Here is a 21,141-nt window from a genome sequence, read left to right on the forward strand (position 1 = left end):
TTGTTTTAAATTCTCATTCTAGTAATTCCAACATCCCTGCCATATCTGAGTCTAGTTCTGAAGCTTACTTTGTTTCTTTAAACTGTTCTTTTAATATGCCTTGTAATTTTTTAAAAATTATTTTTATTTGAAAGGCAGAATCACACACACACATGAAGGGGGCAGGTATCTTCTACCCACTGTTTTGCTTCCCAAATTCTCACAAGGCCAGGACTGTGTCAGCCTGAAGCCAATGCCTAGAACTCCAATTTTATCTCCCATGCGGGTGCAGGGTCCCAGGTACTTGAACCGTCACCTGCTGCCTCCCACAGAGTACATTAGCAGGAAGTTGGATGGGAAGCAGAGCAGGGATTTGAATGCAGGTGCTCTGATGGTCCTATGGGACACAGGTGTATTAACTGCTGAGCCAGTCACCTAACTGTGTATTATTTCCTTTATAGCTAGACATGAAGTATCATAAACACAAATATAAACAGCTGGGGTAAGGTGTGGGGTGAGGAGAAGCATTTTGTATCCCTCTGATTGGGTCTCAGTCGTTTAGTGAGCTCACACCCCTGAGCTGTGAACTTCACAAGTGCTTCTCAGTCCCCTCACCCAAGTGGGACAGGATGGCTGGAGGGAGCAGGAATTGGGTATTTCCCTTCACCCATGTGGAAGTGTAGAGCCAGCTAGGGTTGAGTACAGTTGCCCTTTTGTATCCATGAATACCGAGGGATGACTTACTTTCCTTCCCTCAGGTTGGTCAGGTTCTGACAAAGCTCCAGTAGGTTAGATTCTGGTAGAAAAGAGTTTCTCTGGAGGGCTGACCTTACTAAGAACAGAATGCTCAAGGGTATTTCCAAATGGTTTCTCCCCTCGCACTAAGGTACAAGGGGGTTTTTGTCTGTTCTTCACTGTGAGGACCTGGCAGAGTCCCTGGAGGAAAAACTCACAAAAGTGTGCCTCCCTACTCCCACCACAGGCCCCTGCTACCTCATGGCTATGTCTTCCTAAAGTCTTTTTTTTTTTTTTTTTTTTTGACAGGCAGAGTGGATAGTGAGAGAGAGAGAGACAGAGAAAGGTCTTCCATTTGCCGTTGGTTCACCCTCCAATGGCCGCCACGGCTGGCGCGCTTGTGGCTGGCGCACCGCGCTGATCCCGAAGGCAGGAGCCAGGTGCTTCTCCTGGTCTCCCATGTGGGTGCAGGGCCCAAGCACTTGGGCCATCCTCCACTGCCTTCCTGGGCCACAGCAGAGAGCTGGCCTGGAAGAGGGGCAACCGGGAAAGAATCCGGCGCTCCGACCGGGACTAGAACCTGGTGTGCCAGTGCAGCTAGGTGGAGGATTAGCCTAGTGAGCCGTGGCGCTGGCCAAAGTCTTCTTTTTAAAAGATAAGATATGGAAGCCGGCGCCGTGGCTCAATAGGCTAATCCTCCACCTTGCGGCGCCGGCACACCGGGTTCTAGTCCCGGTCGGGGCGCCGGATTCTGTCCCGGTTGCCCCTCTTCCAGGCCAGCTCTCTGCTATGGCCAGGGAATGCAGTGGAGGATGGCCCAGGTGCTTGGGCCCTGCACCCCATGGGAGACCAGGAAAAGCACCTGGCTCCTGGCTCCTGCCAGGATCAGCACGGTGCGCCGGCTGCAGCGGCGGCCATTGGAGGGTGAATCAACGGCAAAGGAAGACCTTTCTCTCTCTGTCTCTCTCTCTCACTGTCCACTCTGCCTGTAAAAAAAAAAAAAAAAAAAAAAAAAAAAAAAAAAGATAAGATATGGAATCAACCCAAATGCCCATCAACTGAAGACTGGATAAAGAAATTATGGGATATGTACACTATGGAATACTGCACACTGGTAAAAACAAATGAAATCCAGTCATTTACAACAAAATGGGTGAATCCGGAAAACACATACTTAGTGAAATAAGCAAGTCCCAAAGGGACAAATACCACATGTTCTCCCTGACCTGTGATAATTAATAGAGTACCTAAAAGGCAATCTGTAAAAGTGAAGTTGACACTTTGAGAAGCAATGACTTGAACAGCCCTGTCTTGACTATTGTGGAACAGTTTTTTTTTTTTTTTTAAATAGTATTTGTTGAACTCTTAAAGAGTTAAACACATGTGTACAAAGCCAGTTGAAAATAGATCTCAGTAAAATATAAGAATGGGAATAAGAGAGGGAGGAGGAAGAGGGGTGGGAGGAGGCATGATGGGAAGAATCACCATGTTCCTAAAGTTGTAATTACGAAGTATATGAAGTTTGTAACTGTAAGATGTATAGTTCTGCATACATTCCTACAGACTTACTTCTAAGGGTACAGTTTAAAAACTTGCCATGGAAGCTGGTGGTAAAAATACCATCTTAAGTGTTAAAGTGATCATATGGATAAGATTAAGTGTCTGGTAATAATAATAGATAGAATTAAAAAGGAGTGCATGCTCCAACATTGGAAGCAGTCCACAGAGCAGACTCATAGAATGACAGTCACTTTGTATAGCACTGTGACCTCAGAATCAGCCCTTAAGACATTCTGGTCTGGCTGAAAAGCCCACGAGAGTATTTCAGGCATGGAAAGCCAAGACACTGTGGCAAAAAATGTCCTACATGAAGGACCTCGGTTGTTGAGACCCCAGTGGAAAGAAGTGGTCATCAAAGAAGGAGGTACTTTTCTCTGAAGGGTGGAGAGAACTTCCACTTTGCTTATGGCCCTGTCTAAATACTGATGGTGTTTGTGGAGTCAAAAGTCTTCCATAGCCTAAGCAGCTCATGTCAAGAGCCTTGGGTGATCGCTGAGTGTTAATTGTTATATATATGAGTGTTAATTGTTAAGTTAACATTAGGAGTCACTGTGCATTAACTCCCCATGCAGGACCTCTGTCCTCAAAGAATTGTATGATAATTATGACTAAGGGGGCCGGCACTGTGGCAAAGCGGGTGAAGCTGCTGCCTGCAGTGCCAGCATCCCATATGGGCGCTGATTCGAGTCCTGGCTGCTCGACTTCCAATCCAGCTCTCTGCTGTGGCCTGGGAAAGCAGTGGAGGATGGCCCAAGTCTTTGGGCCTCTGCATCTGCGTGCGAGACCTGGAAGAAGCTCCTGGCTCCTGGCTCCGGATTGGCACAACTCTGGCCGTTGCAGCCAATTGGGGGGTGAACCAGCGGATGGAAGACCTCTCTCTCTCTGCCTCTCCTTCTCTCTCTGTGTAACTCTGACTTTCAAATAAATAAATAAACCTTTAAAAAAACAGTCAAAACTTTATACAAATAATTATGTCTAAGTGCTCACAAAAGATGTAAAATTCTCGGGTGCTTCTTTCACGTTAACTTGTGTAAGTGAAGTGTAATGCAAGATACATTGACTTTGAACAGCTCTTGTCTCGACTGTTGAGGAACAGTTTTTCTTTTTTGTGCAAATTGTTGAACTCTTAGTATAGAATTGGTCTTCTGTGTATAAAGTTAATCAAAAATGGATCTTAGTGGAGAATGGGACTGGGATGGGAGAGGGAAGAGGAGGAGGGATGGGAGAGTGGGTGGGAGGGTTGGTATGGTGGGAAGAATCACTATATTCCTAAAGTTGTACTTATGAAATGCATGAAGTTTGTATTCCTTAAATATTCCTTTTGGGGGGAAATTAAATAATAAAATCACTGAGTGCCATATTGGAATTCCCTTGTATAAAAGGTTGTCAAAAAGTTCATGGAAAATGCATATTATGAAAAAAATTTGCACCAAAATAAGTTGATCTCTATCACATTTTTTATGAATTGTCTGAAATACCACATATAATGAAGTCATGTTTTTAAAATATAGTAATTTCCATGAACTGCTTACAAACACAAAATTAGAATAAATCTCAGAGTAACATGGATTCTTCACATGTCTGAACCCTGACAGGTGAAGACTTATCAGCAAAAAAATTTTTTTTTTAATTTTAGAAGTAGAGTTACAGACAGTGAGAGGGGGAGACAGAGTGAGAGAGGTCCTCCATCTCTGGTTCACTCCCTGCATGCATGGCCGCAACGGCCGTATGTGAGCCTATCCAAAGCCAGGAGCTAGGGGCTCAAGCCCTTGAGCCATCTTCCACTGTTTCCCCAGGCCACAGCAGAGAGCTGGATTGGAAGAGGAGCAGCTGGGACTAGAACTGGTGCCCATATGGGATGCTTGTGCCGCAGGAGGAGGATTAACCTGCGCCACAGTGCCGACCCCCTTAAAGTTTTTCAGTTCCGAGGCTTGTCCACAGGTGCCCGCCTTTGCCAGTTATGGTTTAATCTTTCCCACCCTGGCACTAGTTCACATGAAGAGTTCTGTTCCAGGGAGCTGTGAATCTGTTCACCTGTTTGTGTCTCTGAATGGCAGCAGGTTGCTCTGTGACTTCACTTCTCTGACAGATCTAAGAATTGTTGATTTCTCAGTTTGTTCAGCTTTTTACCTGTTTTCGGATGGGGCAATGACTTGCAAGTTACTTACATTGCTAGACTGGACACTTTTTTTTTTTTTGGACAGAGTTAGAGACGGAGAAAGGTCTTCCTTTTTCCATTGGTTCACCCCCCAAGTGGCCGCTACTGCCGGTGCGTTGCACCAATCCGATGGCAGGAGCCAGGTGCTTCCTCCTGGTCTCCCATGCAGGTGCGGGGCCCAAGCACTTGGGCCATCCTCCACTGCCTTCCCGGGCCACAGCAGAGAGCTGGACTGGAAGAAGAGCAACTGGGACTAGAACCTGGTGCCAATATGGGATGCCAGCGCCACAGGCAGAGGATTAACCAAGTGAGCCATGGTGCTGGCTTGGACACATATTTAAAAATGCTTTCCTTATAAGAACCAGACATAAGATATAATAAATATCCTGTTCACAATAGCAAAAGACAAAATGGAACACATTTATAATAACACCTAGGAAAAGCTTGACAAATATGTAAGCATAAGACCTGTATCCAAGAAATTATGAAACGTTTATTAATAGATAATCTGAATAGAGTAACTTTAAATTTTTCTCAATAATATCAAAACATGATAGTGTTTTGTTTGGAACTGAAAAGTGAGTAAGTTCACTGTAATACAACAATAGCAAAACAAAATTTAAAAACTAGTTTTCTCACATGTCAAACTATACAAAAAGTTGGTTGTCATAATTAAGATAATATAGTTGGGGCTGGTGCTGTGGCCTAGCGGGTAAAGCTGCTGCCTGCAGTACCGGCATCCCATATGGGTGCCAGTTTGAGTCCCGGCTGCTCCACTTCTGATCCAGCTCTCTGCTATGGCCTAGGAAAGCAGTAGAGGATGGCCCAAGTCCTTGGGCCCTTGCACTTCTGTAGAAGACCCAGAGGAGGCTACTGACTCCTGGCTTCAGATCAGTGCAGCTCTGGCCTTTGCGGCCATCTTGGGAATGAACCAGTGGATGGAAGACCTCTTTCTCCCTTTCTGCTTCTCGTTCTCTGTAATTCTGCCTTTCAGATAAATAAATAAACCTTTTAAAAAGATGATACAGTGTAGTTACAAGAAAAGACATAGGCTGGCGCCACGCCTCAATAGGCTAATCCTCCACCTAGCTGCACCGGCACACCAGGTTCTAGTCCCGGTCGGGGCGCCGGATTCTTTCCCGATTGCCCCTCTTCCAGGCCAGTTCTCTGCTGTGGCCTGGGAAGGCAGTGGAGGATGGCCCAAGTGCTTGGCCCCTGCACCCACATGGGAGACCAGGAGAAACACCTGGTTCTGCCTTCAGATCAGCGCGGTGCGCCGGCCGCAAGCATGCCAGCCATGGCGGCCATTGGAGGGTGAACCAACGGCAAAAGGAAGACCTTTCTCTCTGTCTCACTATCAACTCTGCCTGTCAAAAAAAAAAAAAAAAAAAAAAATGGTGGGACACAATAGAGACTCTAGAAACATCTGATATATGACAAAAATCAGGGGAACTAGTAAATAATATCAGGACAATTAAATATCCTTTTGGGATAAAATAAGGGCTGGAACCTACATCATGCCATACAGAAAAAAATGCCAAATAAATTAGAGATAGTTTTTAAAAATAAGAAAAAATGCTGGGGCCAGCACAGTGACGTAGCAAGTTAAAGCCTCCACCTGTGACACAGGCATCCCATATGGCCACAGGTTTGAGACCTGGATGCTCCGTTTCTGATCCAGCTCCCTACTAATGCATCTGGGAAAGCAGAGGAGGATGGCCTAAGAGCTTGGACCCCTGCACTCACATGGGAGACCCAGAATAAGCTCCTGGCTTCAGACCAGCCCAGCTCTGGCTGTTGTGGCCATTTGGGGAGGGAATTAGGAGATGGAAGATCTCTCTCTTTCCCTCCCTCCCTCTTTCTGTAACTTTGTCTTTCTAAACAACAACAACAAAAGTCAAACTACAGATGTAAACCGGAAGAAAAATATTACAAAATGCTGACTAGTAAAAAGGTAGCATATTTTTGTTAGCATATTTTTGTTTAGAGATTTATTAAAGCATGACCCGATGTCCAGAAAATGCAAAAGTGAAGATTTGATTAGTAAAAAAAAATTCAAATTTCTATACCATGAAAAATGTCAAAGATAGAAGACAAATGAAACCTGGAAGAAAATATTTGCAGCATAAGTTGATATCCCATATAGAAAAAGCTTTGCATATCTATAAGAAAATACTTCGAGTTCAAAAAAAAGCAGACTCTAAAACGGCAACTCTCAAAAGCAGCATGATTGATTACACAATTGAGATGTCCAACTAGAGGAATGGAAATTAAAGAATTATTAGTGTTGATTAAAATAAAAATACCCTCATATTTTTTTTTGTCAGAAATTTCACTTTTAGGAATTGATCTTACAGTTTGGGAAGTGACCAAATTGTATGTGTGTGTGTATACAAAGATGCTCACTGCACCATTTTAATACTGAAAAATTGGATTAATTTCAACATCAATCCACAAAGAAATGGCTAAATAAATTATGGCACTGTGCAGTGGCTCAAAATTGGTACAGCACATAGTAATAAAAAAGATTTCCATGATATGAAGTTACCTTAAAAATGTAAGGTCTTTGGGGCTTGTGGCACAGCGGGTTAAGCTGTCTCCTGTGACCCCAGCATCCAATATGAGTGCTAATTCAAATCCCAGCTGCTCCACTTCCAGTACAGCTCCCTGCTAATGCTGGGGTTCCCCACCCATGTGGAGACCCAGATGGAGTTCCTAGCTCAGGCTCAGCCTGGTCTAGCCCCGGCCATTTGGGGAGTGAGACAGTAGATGGAAGTGTTTCTCTCTCTCTCTCACTCTCTCACTCTGCCTTTCAAATAAATAAATAAATAAATGTTTAAAAAAGATAAGCTGCAAAATGACATTGCAACTTATTGAACATTCAGTATATGCCATGCATCCTTTTTAAGCACTTTATATGTACCAGCTCATTTAACTCTCCAACCTCTGTATAAAGTAGTACTTTTATCATCTCTTATTTTCTAAACATGAAAAGTGAAATGAGAAAAGTTGATAATTTGTCTAAGATTTCAAAGTTAAAATGAAGATTCAGAGATTAAGCCTGTACCCATCGAATTAGTGATCCCAGTTTTGTTTATTTAAAATGTATAAATTGGGGCTGGAGCTGTAGCACAGCGGCTTAAGCCACCGCCTGCAATGCTGGCGTCCCCATATGTGCACTAGTTCGATTCCTGGTTGCCACCTCTGATCCAGCTTCCTAATGCACCTGGGAAAACAGCGGAAGATGGCCCAGATCCTTGGGCCCCTTGGACCCATGTGGGAGACCCAGAAAAAGCTTCCGGCTTCAGCCTGGTCCAACTCAGGCCACTGCAGCCATCTGGGGAGTAAACCAGCAGATAGAAGATCTCTATCTCTCTGTATATTAAAAGTATAAATTTTATGTTTTATACACACACACACATACAAGATATTACAGATGCACACTTTAGTCTCATAGTTATACACCTGTGCTTACCTGGGAGGGCATGATCAGATTGTAGAGAGACACTACACTCCTATTTCCTTTGTTATCTTTTGTATTAACATTTTCAGTGGACATTACTTTGGGAAGTGATCTGATCCACCTTACACAGAACTCGGCTCTGGCTGGTAACTGGGCCATGCAACCTAACATCAGAGTTTGGTGATGAGCTCACCACTTAGATGTGGAGAAAGGAGTGCTCTGTCCCCCAAAACACGTGCTAAGGATCAGACTCTGGATATCTGTGATTTTATCTGGGAAAACTGCCTTTGCAGATATAATCAAGATCAACAGTTAATATTTGATTTTTTCTTTTTGTTCCTTTTTCCTTTTAGAAGTTATTGTTTTTTTTAAAAAAAAAATTTAAATTTTTATTTATGTTCATTTATTTAAAAAGTGGAGAGAAAGAGAGACAAAGGCAAAGAGAGAGAGAGAGAGTCCATCTGCTGGCTCACTCCCCAAATATCTACAACCACCTGCCCTGGGCCAGGCCAAACCCAGTAGTCTCCATCCATCCATGTCTCCCATGTGGGTGTCCAAAGTTTTTGAACCATACCCTGCTGCCTCTCAGGGTGTGCCTTTAGCAGGAAGCTGGAATCAGAAGTGGAGCCAGGACTTGAACCCAGGCTGATAGGTGAGGCAGCAGACATCCCAACCACATCTTAGCTGTAGCATCACATGCCACTCCCATGAACCAAAATTTCGTTAAAACAATATATTGGTAGTCCATTCAATGGCATACATATGTAAAAAGTTTCAAAATTTTACTAGGTACTTGTTAATTATAATTCAAAGACTTTAATAACTTTCATAAACTTTCCTGCAGATTTAAAACTTGCCAGGTTAGTTTATAAGGTAAAATGGAAATTTTTTGCTGGTGCTGTGGCTCACTTAGCTAATCCTCTGCCTGTGGTGCCAGCACCCCGGATTCTAATCCCGGTCGCTCCTCTTCCAGTCCAGCTCTCTGCTGTGGCCCAGGAAGGCAGTGGAGGATGGCCCAAGTGCTTGGGTCCCTGCACCCGCATGGAGGACCAGGAGGAAGCACCTGGCTCCTGGCTTTGGATCAGTGGCGGCCATTAAGGGAGTGAACCAACAGAAGGAAGACCTTTCTCTCTGTCTCTCTCTCACTGTCTATAACTCTCTCTCTCTAACTCTGCCTGGCTAAAAAAAAAAAAAAAAAAAAAAAAAAATTTCTTTGGAATAGATGTGTTGTTAATTACTTAAAATATGCTATTCTCAAATGGTAACTACTTTTCAGTTCTTATGTTAACATATTTTGGTTCTGTGGAATATGGAGAGTTTTTCATAAGAAAATGTATGTGTTTAGTATGAAAGCATGGGTATTTTGTCAGACATTGTGGTGGACATGCCGATGACACCCAATGAGTGGCATCCTTGACTCTTTGGAATGACTTGCTCCTAACCAACAGAAGCAAAGGTGATAGAATGTGTCACGGAAGTGAGAGTGAGTCCCTCTGCTGGCCTGCAGGAAGCAGTCACACTGAGGCAGTGCATGTGGCAAGGCGCTGCTGTCAGTCTCCAGGACCTCCAGCCACCAGCCTGCAAAATACTCAATCCTGAATGGCCCTGGAAGCAGATTCTTCCCCAGAGCTTCCAGAGAACAGGGCCTGGCTGGCCTGCGAGCTCCTTGTGAGAGAACGTAGTTTAAGCTATGCCTGCATTCCTGAACCACAGGAACTGTGAGATAATAAATGTTTTAATCTGCTAACTTTGTAGTAATTTGTTCCATGTGAATAGGAAGCTAAAATCGATGTACTTAAAATATGTTTATCATGGAAAACTTCAAGCATATACAAAGGTAGAGTGACTAATATAATGTTTCCCATCACCTGGTTTCAGCAGTTATTTGCACACAGCTAAACTTGTTCACCCCTTCCCTTCTATAATTTTTTTTTAAGATTTATTTATTTATTTGAAAGTCAGAGTTACACAGAGAGGAGAGGCAGAGAGAGAAAGAGGTCTTCCATCCGATGGTTCACTCCCCAATTGGCCACAACGACCAGAACTGCGCTGATTTGAAGCCAGGAGCCAGGAGCTTCTTCCCAGTCTCCCACATGGGTGCAGAGGCCCAAGGACTTGGGCCATCTTCTACTGTTTTCCCAGGCCATAGCAGAGAGCTGGATTGGAAGTAGAGCAGCCGGGTCTCAAACCGGCACCCATATGGGATGCAGGTGCTTCAGGCCAGGGTGTTAACCCACTGTGCCACAGAATCGCCCCCCACCCCTGCTATAATATTATAAAGTAAATTCCAGATTTTTTACTTTTTCAATCTGTAAATGCCTCTGTTTGCAGCTATAAGAATTTATCTAATTTTGGCCAGCGCCGCGGCTCACTAGGCTAATTCTCCGCCTGTGGGCCGGTACTCCAGGTTCTAGTCCTGGCTGGGGCGCCGGATTCTGTCCCCGTTGCTCCTCTTCCAGTCCAGCTCTCTGCTGTGGCCCGGGAGTGCAGTGGAGGATGGCCCAGGTGCTTGGGCCCTGCACCCCATGGGAGACCAGGAGAAGCACCTGGCTCCTGGCTTCGGATCAGCGTGGTGCACTGGCTGTAGTGGCCACTTTTTGAGGGGTGAACCAACAGAAAAAGGAAGACCTTTCTCTCTGTCTCTCTCTCTCTCACTGTCTAACTCTACCTGTCAAAAAAAATTATCTATTTTTTCTTAAAAATTAAACCACAATGTTATCACATCCGAAACAAATTCCTTACCATCATCAAATATCCAGTTTGTGAATGACTTATCAAAAAGACACAATAGTATTTTTAACCGTTGTTTTGCTGAACTAGGACCCTATGTGTACGTACTGCGTTTGATGGATATTTCTCTAAGTCTCTTTTAATCTATGGATTTGCCTTGATCGTTTTCCTCCTTGTAATTTATTTGTGAAGAAATTGGGTCACCTGTCTTGTAGAGTTTCTCATATTCTAGAGTCTGCTGATTCCATCGCTGCGGAATCATTTCATGGGGGTGTTTGCTTCTCTCCTTCCTGGGGACCTGATGGGATTCAGGTTTGCTGTTTTGGGGGAAGAACACTTCAGGTGTGTGATGGCAGGAAGCACGTGACTGTCTCTTATTCTGTGATTAGGGATCGCCAGTGCACTTGGTTGTTTTGAACCTGTTTCATCCATTATGAAGTTCCTCGTTAGCTTTTCACCTGAATTTTTATCCATCATTGATGATAACTGTCCAGGTCTATTAATTCATTCAGGAGGGCAAAATGGTGATATTGATCACCTCTCCATCACTGAGGAGCTGGAATGCTTCCATCAAGAAAAACCAGCCACACAGCCTTTCCTCATCCACTGCCTGGTTCTCGTGAGGTGCAGTTCAGAAAGCGCAGTCGGAGTAAGCGCTCCTTCCTGTCCTTCCACTATCAGAGCGCCAAGGCAGATCCACACTGTGCTTCAGAGTTGCCTGCTGTGGGATTTTGTCCCCATTGTAGGAACTTGTGGTGTTGAAAATGAGAGGTCTTTGCAAAGTTCATGGACAATGAGTATTATAAAAAAACTATGAATTTCAAATTTTTTTGTGACAAATAAATGTGCTGTTTAATTCCATTTTTCACGAATGTTTTGAAGTAAGCTTGTAGTGGATAGGGAACAGCCCACTACAGTTGCATTTTTCTAGATGCATTATTCCATCACCAGTGGCGGCCTCTTCAAGTTGTCTCCTAAAACATGACGTGAGCATAGTGGACTTTGACACCTTCCTTGGTCTTGGTGTGACAAAATGTTGCTGGTTTCTGTTTCCTGCCCCACGTCTGGAATCAAGCCCGATTCCCTCTAATGGGAATCGGTGTTTAGAGACCCTGGTCTAGACATGAAGGTGGCTCACTGCCATTGGTCATTGTTTCCAGGCTTTTTCAGTGGATGGGCTAGGAAATTATTTAAACTTTTTCTTGGAATTTTTAAAAAAGAAAATACATCATGTGATATATTTTTAATGACATTATCTAGTATTTATTTTCTTGTGGCTTTTTTTTTTTATTTTTATTTTTTTTTATTTTTTGACAGGCAGAGTGGACAGTGAGAGAGAGAGACAGAGAGAAAGGTCTTCCTTTGCCGTTGGTTCACCCTCCAATGGCCGCCGCGGCTGGCGCGCTGCGGCCGGCGCACCGCGCTGATCCGATGGCAGGAGCCAGGAGCCAGGTGCTTCTCCTGGTCTCCCATGGGGTGCAGGGCCCAAGCACCTGGGCCATCCTCCACTGCACTCCCTGGCCACAGCAGAGGGCTGGCCTGGAAGAGGAGCAACCGGGACAGAATCCGGCGCCCCAACCGGGACTAGAACCCGGTGTGCCGGCGCCGCTAGGCGGAGGATTAGCCTAGTGAGCCGCGGCGCCGGCCTAGTATTTATTTTCAGTTAAAGCTTGGGCTTTGAAGGTTTTACTTTGTTACTTTGATTTAAATTTTTTTTTTAAGATTTACTTTATTTATTTGAAAGACAGAGTTACAGAGAGAGGTTTCCATCCACATGCCAAATGGCTGCAATGGCAGAGCTGAGCCAATCTGAAGCCAGGAGTCAGGTGCTTCTTCCAGGTCTCCCACATGGGTGCAGGGGCCCAAGTATTTGGGCCATCCTCCACTGCTCTATCAGGCTCATTAGCTGTGGCTCAATAGGCTAATCCTCCACCTGCGGCGCTGGCACCCCAGGTTCTAGTCCTGGTCGGGGCGCCGGATTCTGTCCCCATTGCCCCTCTTCCAGTCCAGCTCTCTGCTGTGGCCTGGGAAGGCAGTGGAGGATGGCCCAAGTCCTTGGGCCCTGCACCTGCATGGGAAACCAGGAGAAGCACCTGGCTCCTGGCTTCGGATCAGCGCAGTGTGCCGGCCGCAGCGGCCATTGTGGGGTGAACCAACGTCAAAGGAAGACCTTTCTCTCTGTCTCTCTCTCTCACTGTCCACTCTGCCTGTCAAAAAAATTATTAAGAACTTATTTTTAGTTTTCTTTTTCTCAGAGTATAACCTCACTGGGAATGTGTGCTGGAGTCACCTGAAGTAAATTTTCACTTTCAAACGTTTAATTCACTACACAGTTAGGTTCTTCTTATTTTTTATTTTCCCCTGTTTTGCTTCTGAATTTTAGATATCACTCTAAAATTTGAAAATAATTCTAATGGCAATATCATGAAATGCACTCTTTGAAAAATTTTCAGTGCACAGTTCAGTAGCATTAGTGTATTTACACTGTCATGCAAGAGTCAGCACTACCCATGTCAAGAATGTTTTCCATCGTCCCAAACGGAAACTCTGTGTCCTTTAAACATTGACTACAATCCTCCAGCCCCTGCCCACTGGGCTCTCACCTTCTATTTTCTGTCCTTGAATTCGACCACATTATGGCCCTCACAGACGTGGAACCATCAGTATTTGTGCTTTTGTGACTGCTGAATTTCACTTAGTAGGGAATACTTCTTGAATTTTGGATTTAATAATATTGTGTAGTTATGCAAGACATTTGCATGGTTCCAAAGTCAAATTTTCCAAACAAGTTTCATCCATGGAGGCCTGGTTTCTATTCCCGTCACCTCAACCTTTCCTTCTCCCCCTAACCCCACAGAGGTAACCATTTACATATTTTTAGTTGATCCTTCCCTGTCCCCCTGGTTTTATTTTTTAACATTTATTTAATAAATATAAATTTCCAAAGTACAACTTTTGAATTATAGTGGCTCCCCCCCATAACCTCCCTCCCACCCGCAACCATCCCATCTCCCACTCCCTCTCCCATCCCAGTCACATCAAGATTCATTCTCAATTCTCTTTATATACAGAAGATCAGTTTAGTATATACTAAGTAAAGATTTCAACAGTTTGCATGCACGCAGAAACACAAAGTATAAAGTACTGTTTGAGTACTAGTTATACCATTAATTCACATAGTACAACACATTAAGGACAGGGATCCTACATGGGGAGTAAGTGCACAGTGACTCCTGTTGATTTAACAATTGACACTCTTATTTATGATGTCAGTAATCACCCGAGGCTCTTGCCATGAGCTGTGAAAGCTATGGAAGCCTCTTGAGTTCGCCAACTCTGATCTTATTTAGACAAGGCCATAGTCAAAGTGGAAGTTCTCTCCTCCCTTGAGAGAAAGGTACCTCCTTCTTTGATGGCCCATTCTTTCCACTGGGATCTCACTCACAGAGATCTTTCATTTAGGTTTTTTTTTTTTTTTTTTTTTTTTTGCCACAGGCTTTCCATGCCTGAAATACTCTCATGGGCTTTTTAGCCAGATCCGAATGCCTTAAGGGCTGATTCTGAGGCCAGAGTGCTGTCCAAATGCCTTAAGGGCTGATTCTGAGGCCAAAGTACTGTTTAGGACATCTGCCACTCTATGAGTTTGCTGTGTATCCTGCTTCCCATGTTAGATTGTTCTCTCCTTTTAAATTGTATCAATTAATATTAGCAGATACTAGTCTTGTTTATGTGGTCCCTTTGACTCTTAATTCTATCTTTATGATCAATTATGAACTGAAACTGGTCACTTTGACTAGTGAGATGGCATTGGTACATGCCATCTTAATGGGATTGAATTGGAATCCCCGGCACGTTTCTAGCTCTACCATTAGGGATAAGTTTGAGTGAGCATGTGCCAAACTGTACATCTCCTCCCTCTCTTATTCCCACTCATATTTAACAGGGATCACTTTTCAGTTAAATTTAAATACCTAAGAATAATTGTGTGTAAATTAAAGAGTTCAACTAATGGTATTAAGTAGAACAAAAAAATACTAAAAGGAATAAAGTAGTAAGTTGTTCCTCGACAGTCAGGACAAGGGCTGATCAAGTCATTATTTCTCATAGTGTCCATTTCACTTCAACAGGTTTCCTTTTAGGTGCTCAGTTAGTTGTCACTGATCAGGGAGAACATATGATATTTGTCCCTTTGTGTCCCCCTGTTTTTAAAGCTATAAACAAATATACATATTTGTACTTATTCCCTTTTTCTTAAATGGTGGCTTACAAGAATGGCAAATAGTAGCATACCACGCATACTTTATTAACTTATCAACATACTGTGGATATCATTCCTTAGCATTATCTATAGGTAGTTCTCATTTATCTGAATTCACAGCTCTTCATTCATAATTCCTAACTGATTTGTCAGCCGTAATACCATTAACAGTTCAGAGGACAATTTGAGGTACGTACCATATACTTTCCTAAAACTTGTTGAAAATCTGCAGTAACTGCATTTGAAGGAGAAAACTGTTCTTGTGACATCAAAGGATTTCTTGTTAAAGTGTCACTAACCTGGGGAAATTAATGGAAATATTTAGCCTATATGGATTATTTCAACTGGAGAACGGCAGAGCAAATATTCATTTGAAGCCAAGTCTGGCAGAAACCTGAAGATAAAAAGAAATCATAACATGTTGGGTTTTTGGTGGCTGGTCATTCTTGCTGTTTTAGATGCAGTATTGATGCAAAGTACAGTCGCCCCAGTTTTATCTACTGCTGCTGTACCAGTTAGAGCCTCATCCAAGTGCAAGGGCCACCCTGGTTCTTTACTACATCTGAGCATGCGAGGGGAAGGGTGGATGTTTATGTCTGGAAGGCAAGGAAAGATAAGAATCCGTGACATTTTCTAAACAGCACTTTCATTTCCCCCTCTGGTCCCTACTTTCAAAATCCAATAACAAAATGATGCTAACTAAATGCCAAACCCAGGTTGCAGGACATTTTGAAACCTGTTTGTATTTCATGTTCTAGTTCTCAGAAACAGTGGTGACATGAAGTGGCCAAGAATTTGGTGTCACCTGATTTTGGGGAGGTGGTAAATTCGAAATGTTTTGCCATAATGGGCAGAGAGAAAAAAACATGAGGGTGTTTTTAGTTAAATGGTTAACAGTGTTTAGCCTCTGGACTGGAGCAATTTTCTAGGAATAACTGTACAATAAATTACAATATTTGGGTTTTATAATCTCTGTATGTGTGTTCAGTTTGAGCTGTGTTAAAGCTGACTGTTTATTTTCATTTTATTTGAAAGAGAGAGAGGGAGAGATCTTCCGTCTGCTGGGTCACTTCCCTGCAACAGCCAGGACCGGGCCAGGCTGAAGCCAGCAGCCTGAAACGTAATCCAGGTCTCTCAAGTGAGTGGCAGGGGCCCAAGTGTCTGAGCCATCACCTGCTGCCGTGACTAGAGAATAGCTATTAGTGATTATAGTATTGCTGACTGACTTTTCTATTAATATATTTTTATTAAAAATACTTCAATTACATATCTGTGAATAAAATTGAAGATCCGTACCATTTACTTTCTTTGAGAGGCAGGGAGGGAGGCTGTGCTCCATCTGCTGGTTCATTCCCTAAATGCTTGTAACTGTGGGGGACCGTCTAAAGCCTGGAGCCAGGGAACTCAGTTGAGGGTACAGGAGTCCAGTACTGGAGCCATGGCCACTGCCTCTCAGGGTCTGCATTAGCAGGAAGCTGGAGTCAGGAAGCAGAGGGGGGGCAGCTGAACTCAGGTCTTCCCATGTGAGACACAAGTGTCTTAACTGCCGGGCCAAATGGTCACTTCTTGTTTACTTTTTAAGGAAGCAAACATACTATCTGGATTACAAAATTACCAGAACAATTAGTAATTAGTCTACTTCTAAGACTCTCTTCAGGAAGTCTCCTTGTAGGCAGAGATCAAACTTGCGGTGATTTGAGCAACATGAGGTATGTACTGAAGTTAATTTCCTTTTAAGAATATATACAATCTCATGTAGCTACCTTGGTACATACACATACACACCAGGCACACTCTCTTTACCATGGCTTATATTTGCTGGCAATTCTTTGGTCAAAGTTTACCCAGGGATAGTATGACTTGATTTTTTTTAAAATATATTTTTTATTTAACTCTAATGGAAATGTCTTTAGAGTAGTGGCTGCAAATTATTTACAAATATATTTATTTGAAAAAGCATCAGAGAGAAAGGTAGAGACAGAGAGAAAAATTTTCCATCTGCTGATTCACTGCCCAGATGGATGAGATAGTCAGGGCTGGGTCAGGCCAAAGCCAGGAACTAGGAACTCCATCCAGGTCTCCCATGTGGGTGGAAGGAGTCTAAGAACCTGGGCCATCTTCTACTGCTTTCCCAGGTGAATTAGCAGGAAGCTGGATAGGAAGTGGTGCAGCTGGGATTTGAACCGGTGCTTCTATCTGGGATGGTGGTGTTGCAGGTGGTAGCTCAACCCACTGCTCCACAATGCTAGGCTTGCAAAAGTTTTAATCACTTACTTCCCCATGTATGTAATTATTTATAAAGTAAATATATGTGTTATTGAAAGATTATACTAAATGTTAGTATAGCTTCATTTTTTTCTTACTTTTAAAAACAAAATACAGAGTCTTTTCAGACCTAGCTTTAGAAATGGAGGCAATATGGAAGCAGGAGACAGGTAAGGGAAGAGGGTCAGATATCTCCAAAGGGCATTAATGGCTTTGCTTTATAAACAGGGCATGAGTGACCTGCTTTTGGTTAGTGACACTATTACTAATAAATTAAAAAGCACAGAGCTCATAATTTCAGTAACTGAAAAATTCTTTACAACAGTGTAAACACTTACTTACTTTTTTAAGAAATGCAGATGGTGCCACAGTATCCAACGCATTATCTGTAGCACATAAGTAAGTGATTCCATCAATAAAGAGAGTATGGTAGATATAGCTTTGAAAAGAATACATTTATTTACATGATAACATTGAAAAAATTAAATACCCACATAGAGAATTTAATTTCAGTTTTCAAGTTGTCATTAGTCATATTAAAAAACTATATAGATAACTGTTTGTAATCAGAATACTTGGAAGAACTTTAATACATTTGAAAAATTAAGTCTATAAAATTTGTGTATTTAAAACTACATCAATCGGCCTGCGCCACAGCTCACTAGGCTAATCCTCTGCCTTGTGGCGCCAGCACACCGGGTTCTAGTCCCGGTCAGGGCGCCGGATTCTGTCCCAGTTGCCCCTCTTCCAGGCCAGCTCTCTGCTGTGGCCTGGGAGTGCAGTGGAGGATTGCCCAAGTGCTTGGGCCCTGCACCTGCATGGGAGACCAGGAGAAGTACCTGGCTCCTGCCATAGGATCAGCACGGTACGCCAGCCGCAGTGCGCCAGCTGGGGTGGCCACTAGCGGGTGAACCAATGGCAAAAGGAAGACCTTTCTCTCTGTCTCTCTCTCTCTCACTGTCCACTCTGCCTGTCCAAAAAACAAACAAACAAACAAAAAACAAACAAAAACAAAAACAAACAAAAAAACTACATCAATAAAAATAAACAATATGTATACACATATACAATTTTTGAGGACTTTGACAAGTCAGCCACATTCCAAGATTGAGCTAAGAGTATGAGCAAATATGCTGCATTCACTGATTTTTCTTACCTTTATATATATATATATATATATATATATATATATTTGAAGAGTTACAGACAGTGAGTGAGAGAGAGAGAGAGAATTCTTCCTTCCGCTGGTTCACTCCCCAGATGGCTGCTATGGCTGGCGCTGTGCTGATCTGAAGCCAGGAGCCAGGTGCTTCTCCTGGTCTCCTATGTGGGTGCAGGGCCCAAGCACTTGGGCCATTCTCCACTGCCTTCCCAGGCCACAGCAGAGAGCTGGACTGGAAGAGGAGCAACCGGGACTAGAACCCGGCGCCCATATGGGATGCCGGCGCCGCAGGCGGAGGATTAACCAAGTGAGCCAGGTGCCGGCCCCTTACCCTTATATTTTTGCATAGATACACAAGGGGTCTTCAAAGAGACCGTAGAAAATGCCTATGAAAAAACTATGTCTGAATTTCAAAATGTTTTGCACCAAAATAAACTTTTAATCTTTTTCATGAACTCTTAAAAGTACCATCATATTTAATTTTGACACTTCTTGGTTTTCTATTATGATAAACTAGAACTAAAAAAGTTGTAAGCTGCCAATACCAAATATTCTGGAGAACAGGATGACTTGGGGAGAGGGGGATTAAGCTCGAGTGCACGTTATCCTGACCACTCTAACTTCTAGATCTCTTCTGTCCTCTTAGAGTCTCATATTAGGAGGCTGGGAAACCATTGGAAAGTGTCTCTCATTTGATGCCCAACAATCCAGAGAATGTCAGAACAGGGCAATAAACATAGTTACTTTGTGCCTAGACTTTGGCCTTTTTGAACACACTGTCTCTGAATGGTTGCCAGGCAAAGATTTGGTCAAATGCTCAACTGGATCTACACTAGAATCTCAGGAACAAGGACCAAAACATAAGCCCAGAGGCAGAACATTTAACATAAATCTTTCATAGCATATGAATATTTTACACTACAAATATTTTTAATGATATTGATTAATACACATAATATCCACCTGGCAAATATTTCTATTTCTAAATTTGGAGGAGTCTTCACTGAAAAAAAGCTTGCTAATTCTACCATCCATCTGAAAGTTACACGTATGCTTTGGAGTAACTTGAATCCGGATGTGAAAAGGAGAGATTTTAAATTTATGTTTATTAGAGTAACATTCAGAAACCATCCTTAATGTTGAAAAAAGTGTGAATACCTGGTGTCCAGGTATATGGTTAACTGACAAAAGCAAGGCAGAGAAAGCCATGAGATACTATCAGTTAGTCATCATTCTCATATGCTACCAAAAAGGAAGTATGAATGTATAGATCTACTCTAGTATGTATTCTTCTATAATGGGTTTTTCTCTCTCTCTCTCTCTCTTTTTTTTTTTTTTTTTTTTTTTTTTTTTTTTTTTTTTTTTTTTGCCAGGCAGAGTTAGAAAGTGAGTGAGAGAGAGAGAGACAGAGAGAAAGGTCTTCCTTCCGTTGGTTCACTCCCCTAATGGCCGCTACGGCCAGTGCGCTGCGCTGATCCGAAGCCAGAAGCCAGTTGCTTCCTACTGGTCTCCCATGCAGGTGCAGGGCCCAAGCACTTGGGCCATCCTCCACTGCCTTCCCGGGCCACAGCAGAGAGCTGGACTGGAGGAGCAATTGGGACAGAATCCGGCGCCCTGACCGGGACTAGAACCTGGGGTGCCAGCGCTGCAGGCGGAGGATTAGCCAAGTGAGCCACGGCGCCAGCCCAGGTTTTTCTTTTTTAAGTATTTGAAACTCAATGTAAATATATTTATTTATTTTAAAATGCATTTATAAGTGGTGTGAGGGAGAGAAAGAGGAGGATAGCTATCTTCCATCTGGTGGTTCACTTCCCAAATGTCCAAAACACCCAGGGCTGGACCAGGCCAAAGCTAGGAACCTGAAACTCACATCTGGGTCTACCATGTGGGTGGTGGGGAGCCCAGTACTTGCACTATCACCTGCTGCCTCCCAGGTGCGCATTAACAGGAAGGTGAAATTGGAAGTGGAGTTGGGACTCAAACCTATGCACTCTGAGATGTGTCCCATGTGGCATTGTTGTGTGTGTGTGTGAGACCTTGTCTCTTTTTATTTGTACAAACAGCACCCAGCACTGGAGGACTCTAGCCCCATGCAGACAGCAGACCAGGGGTTACACCAGTCCTCCTGTCCTTGTATTGGAAGGCAAATGCTGTTGCTATGGAGCCTTCATGGGAGGCTGGGTACCATTGGGAGGAGCCTATGCCAGAACTGTGGCTGCAGGTGCACGTGCAGGTGCAGCTTAGGCCTGAGCCTTGGCCTGGGGCTTGATTTGGGCCTGAGCCTTGGGCTTGGTTTGGGGCTGGGCCTTGGGCTTGGTTTGACCCTGGTCCTGGGCCTTTATTTGAGCCTTGGCCTTGCCCTTGATTTGAGGGTTGGTCTTGGCCTTTGCCTTGTTTTTTGGCCGGGACAGCCTAAGACCCTTGGCAATGTGGGTGTGAGCACACTTTCAAAGCTTGGGATAGGTGATGTAGGAGACTTGATTGAATTTGTTGCTGACACTCTTAGGGATTGTGGGCTTAACTTCCTTAGGCTTGACAAGGGCCTTGATGGCTTCAGCAGGTGCACCCAGAGCCCTGGTGTTACTACTGGCCTGTATCTTCTTCAGGTTCTTGTTGTGCTTCTTGGCAAAACACATGTTCCTCAGGAAATTGGGGTGCAGCCCTTTAAGAGATTCATATTTTTGTGATTGTGGGTTTCTTAATGCAATTTCTGTGTCATTTTCAGGACTGGTTATGTGTGATATGGTTCTTGGGTTTGGCCATGTCTGCATTGTAACCTGCAGTTGCTGAAGTGCCTGGGACCAGAAAAAGAAAATATCTCCAAATGGCAT

General features: G+C 43.5%; 1 protein-coding gene across 2 annotated transcripts in view; it reads right to left on the reverse strand.

Moving 5' to 3' along the window:
• Positions 1–21,141, reverse strand: part of LOC103350768 (vesicle-associated membrane protein 8) — a 52,925-nt gene that overhangs the window by 21,791 nt on the left and 9,993 nt on the right. The window contains exons 3-4 of one of the 2 annotated variants that reach the window (XM_008267682.4): positions 17,491–17,587; positions 15,081–15,182 (exon numbers count right to left, since the gene is read on the reverse strand). In XM_008267682.4, the coding sequence (XP_008265904.1) occupies positions 15,081–15,182; positions 17,491–17,587 (199 nt within the window). The remainder of the gene's footprint in view (positions 1–15,080; positions 15,183–17,490; positions 17,588–21,141) is intronic. The other variant, XM_070047974.1, reaches the window with a different exon arrangement.

Source organism: Oryctolagus cuniculus, chromosome 8 (assembly GCF_964237555.1).
Source record: "Oryctolagus cuniculus chromosome 8, mOryCun1.1, whole genome shotgun sequence".
NCBI lineage: Eukaryota > Metazoa > Chordata > Mammalia > Lagomorpha > Leporidae > Oryctolagus > Oryctolagus cuniculus.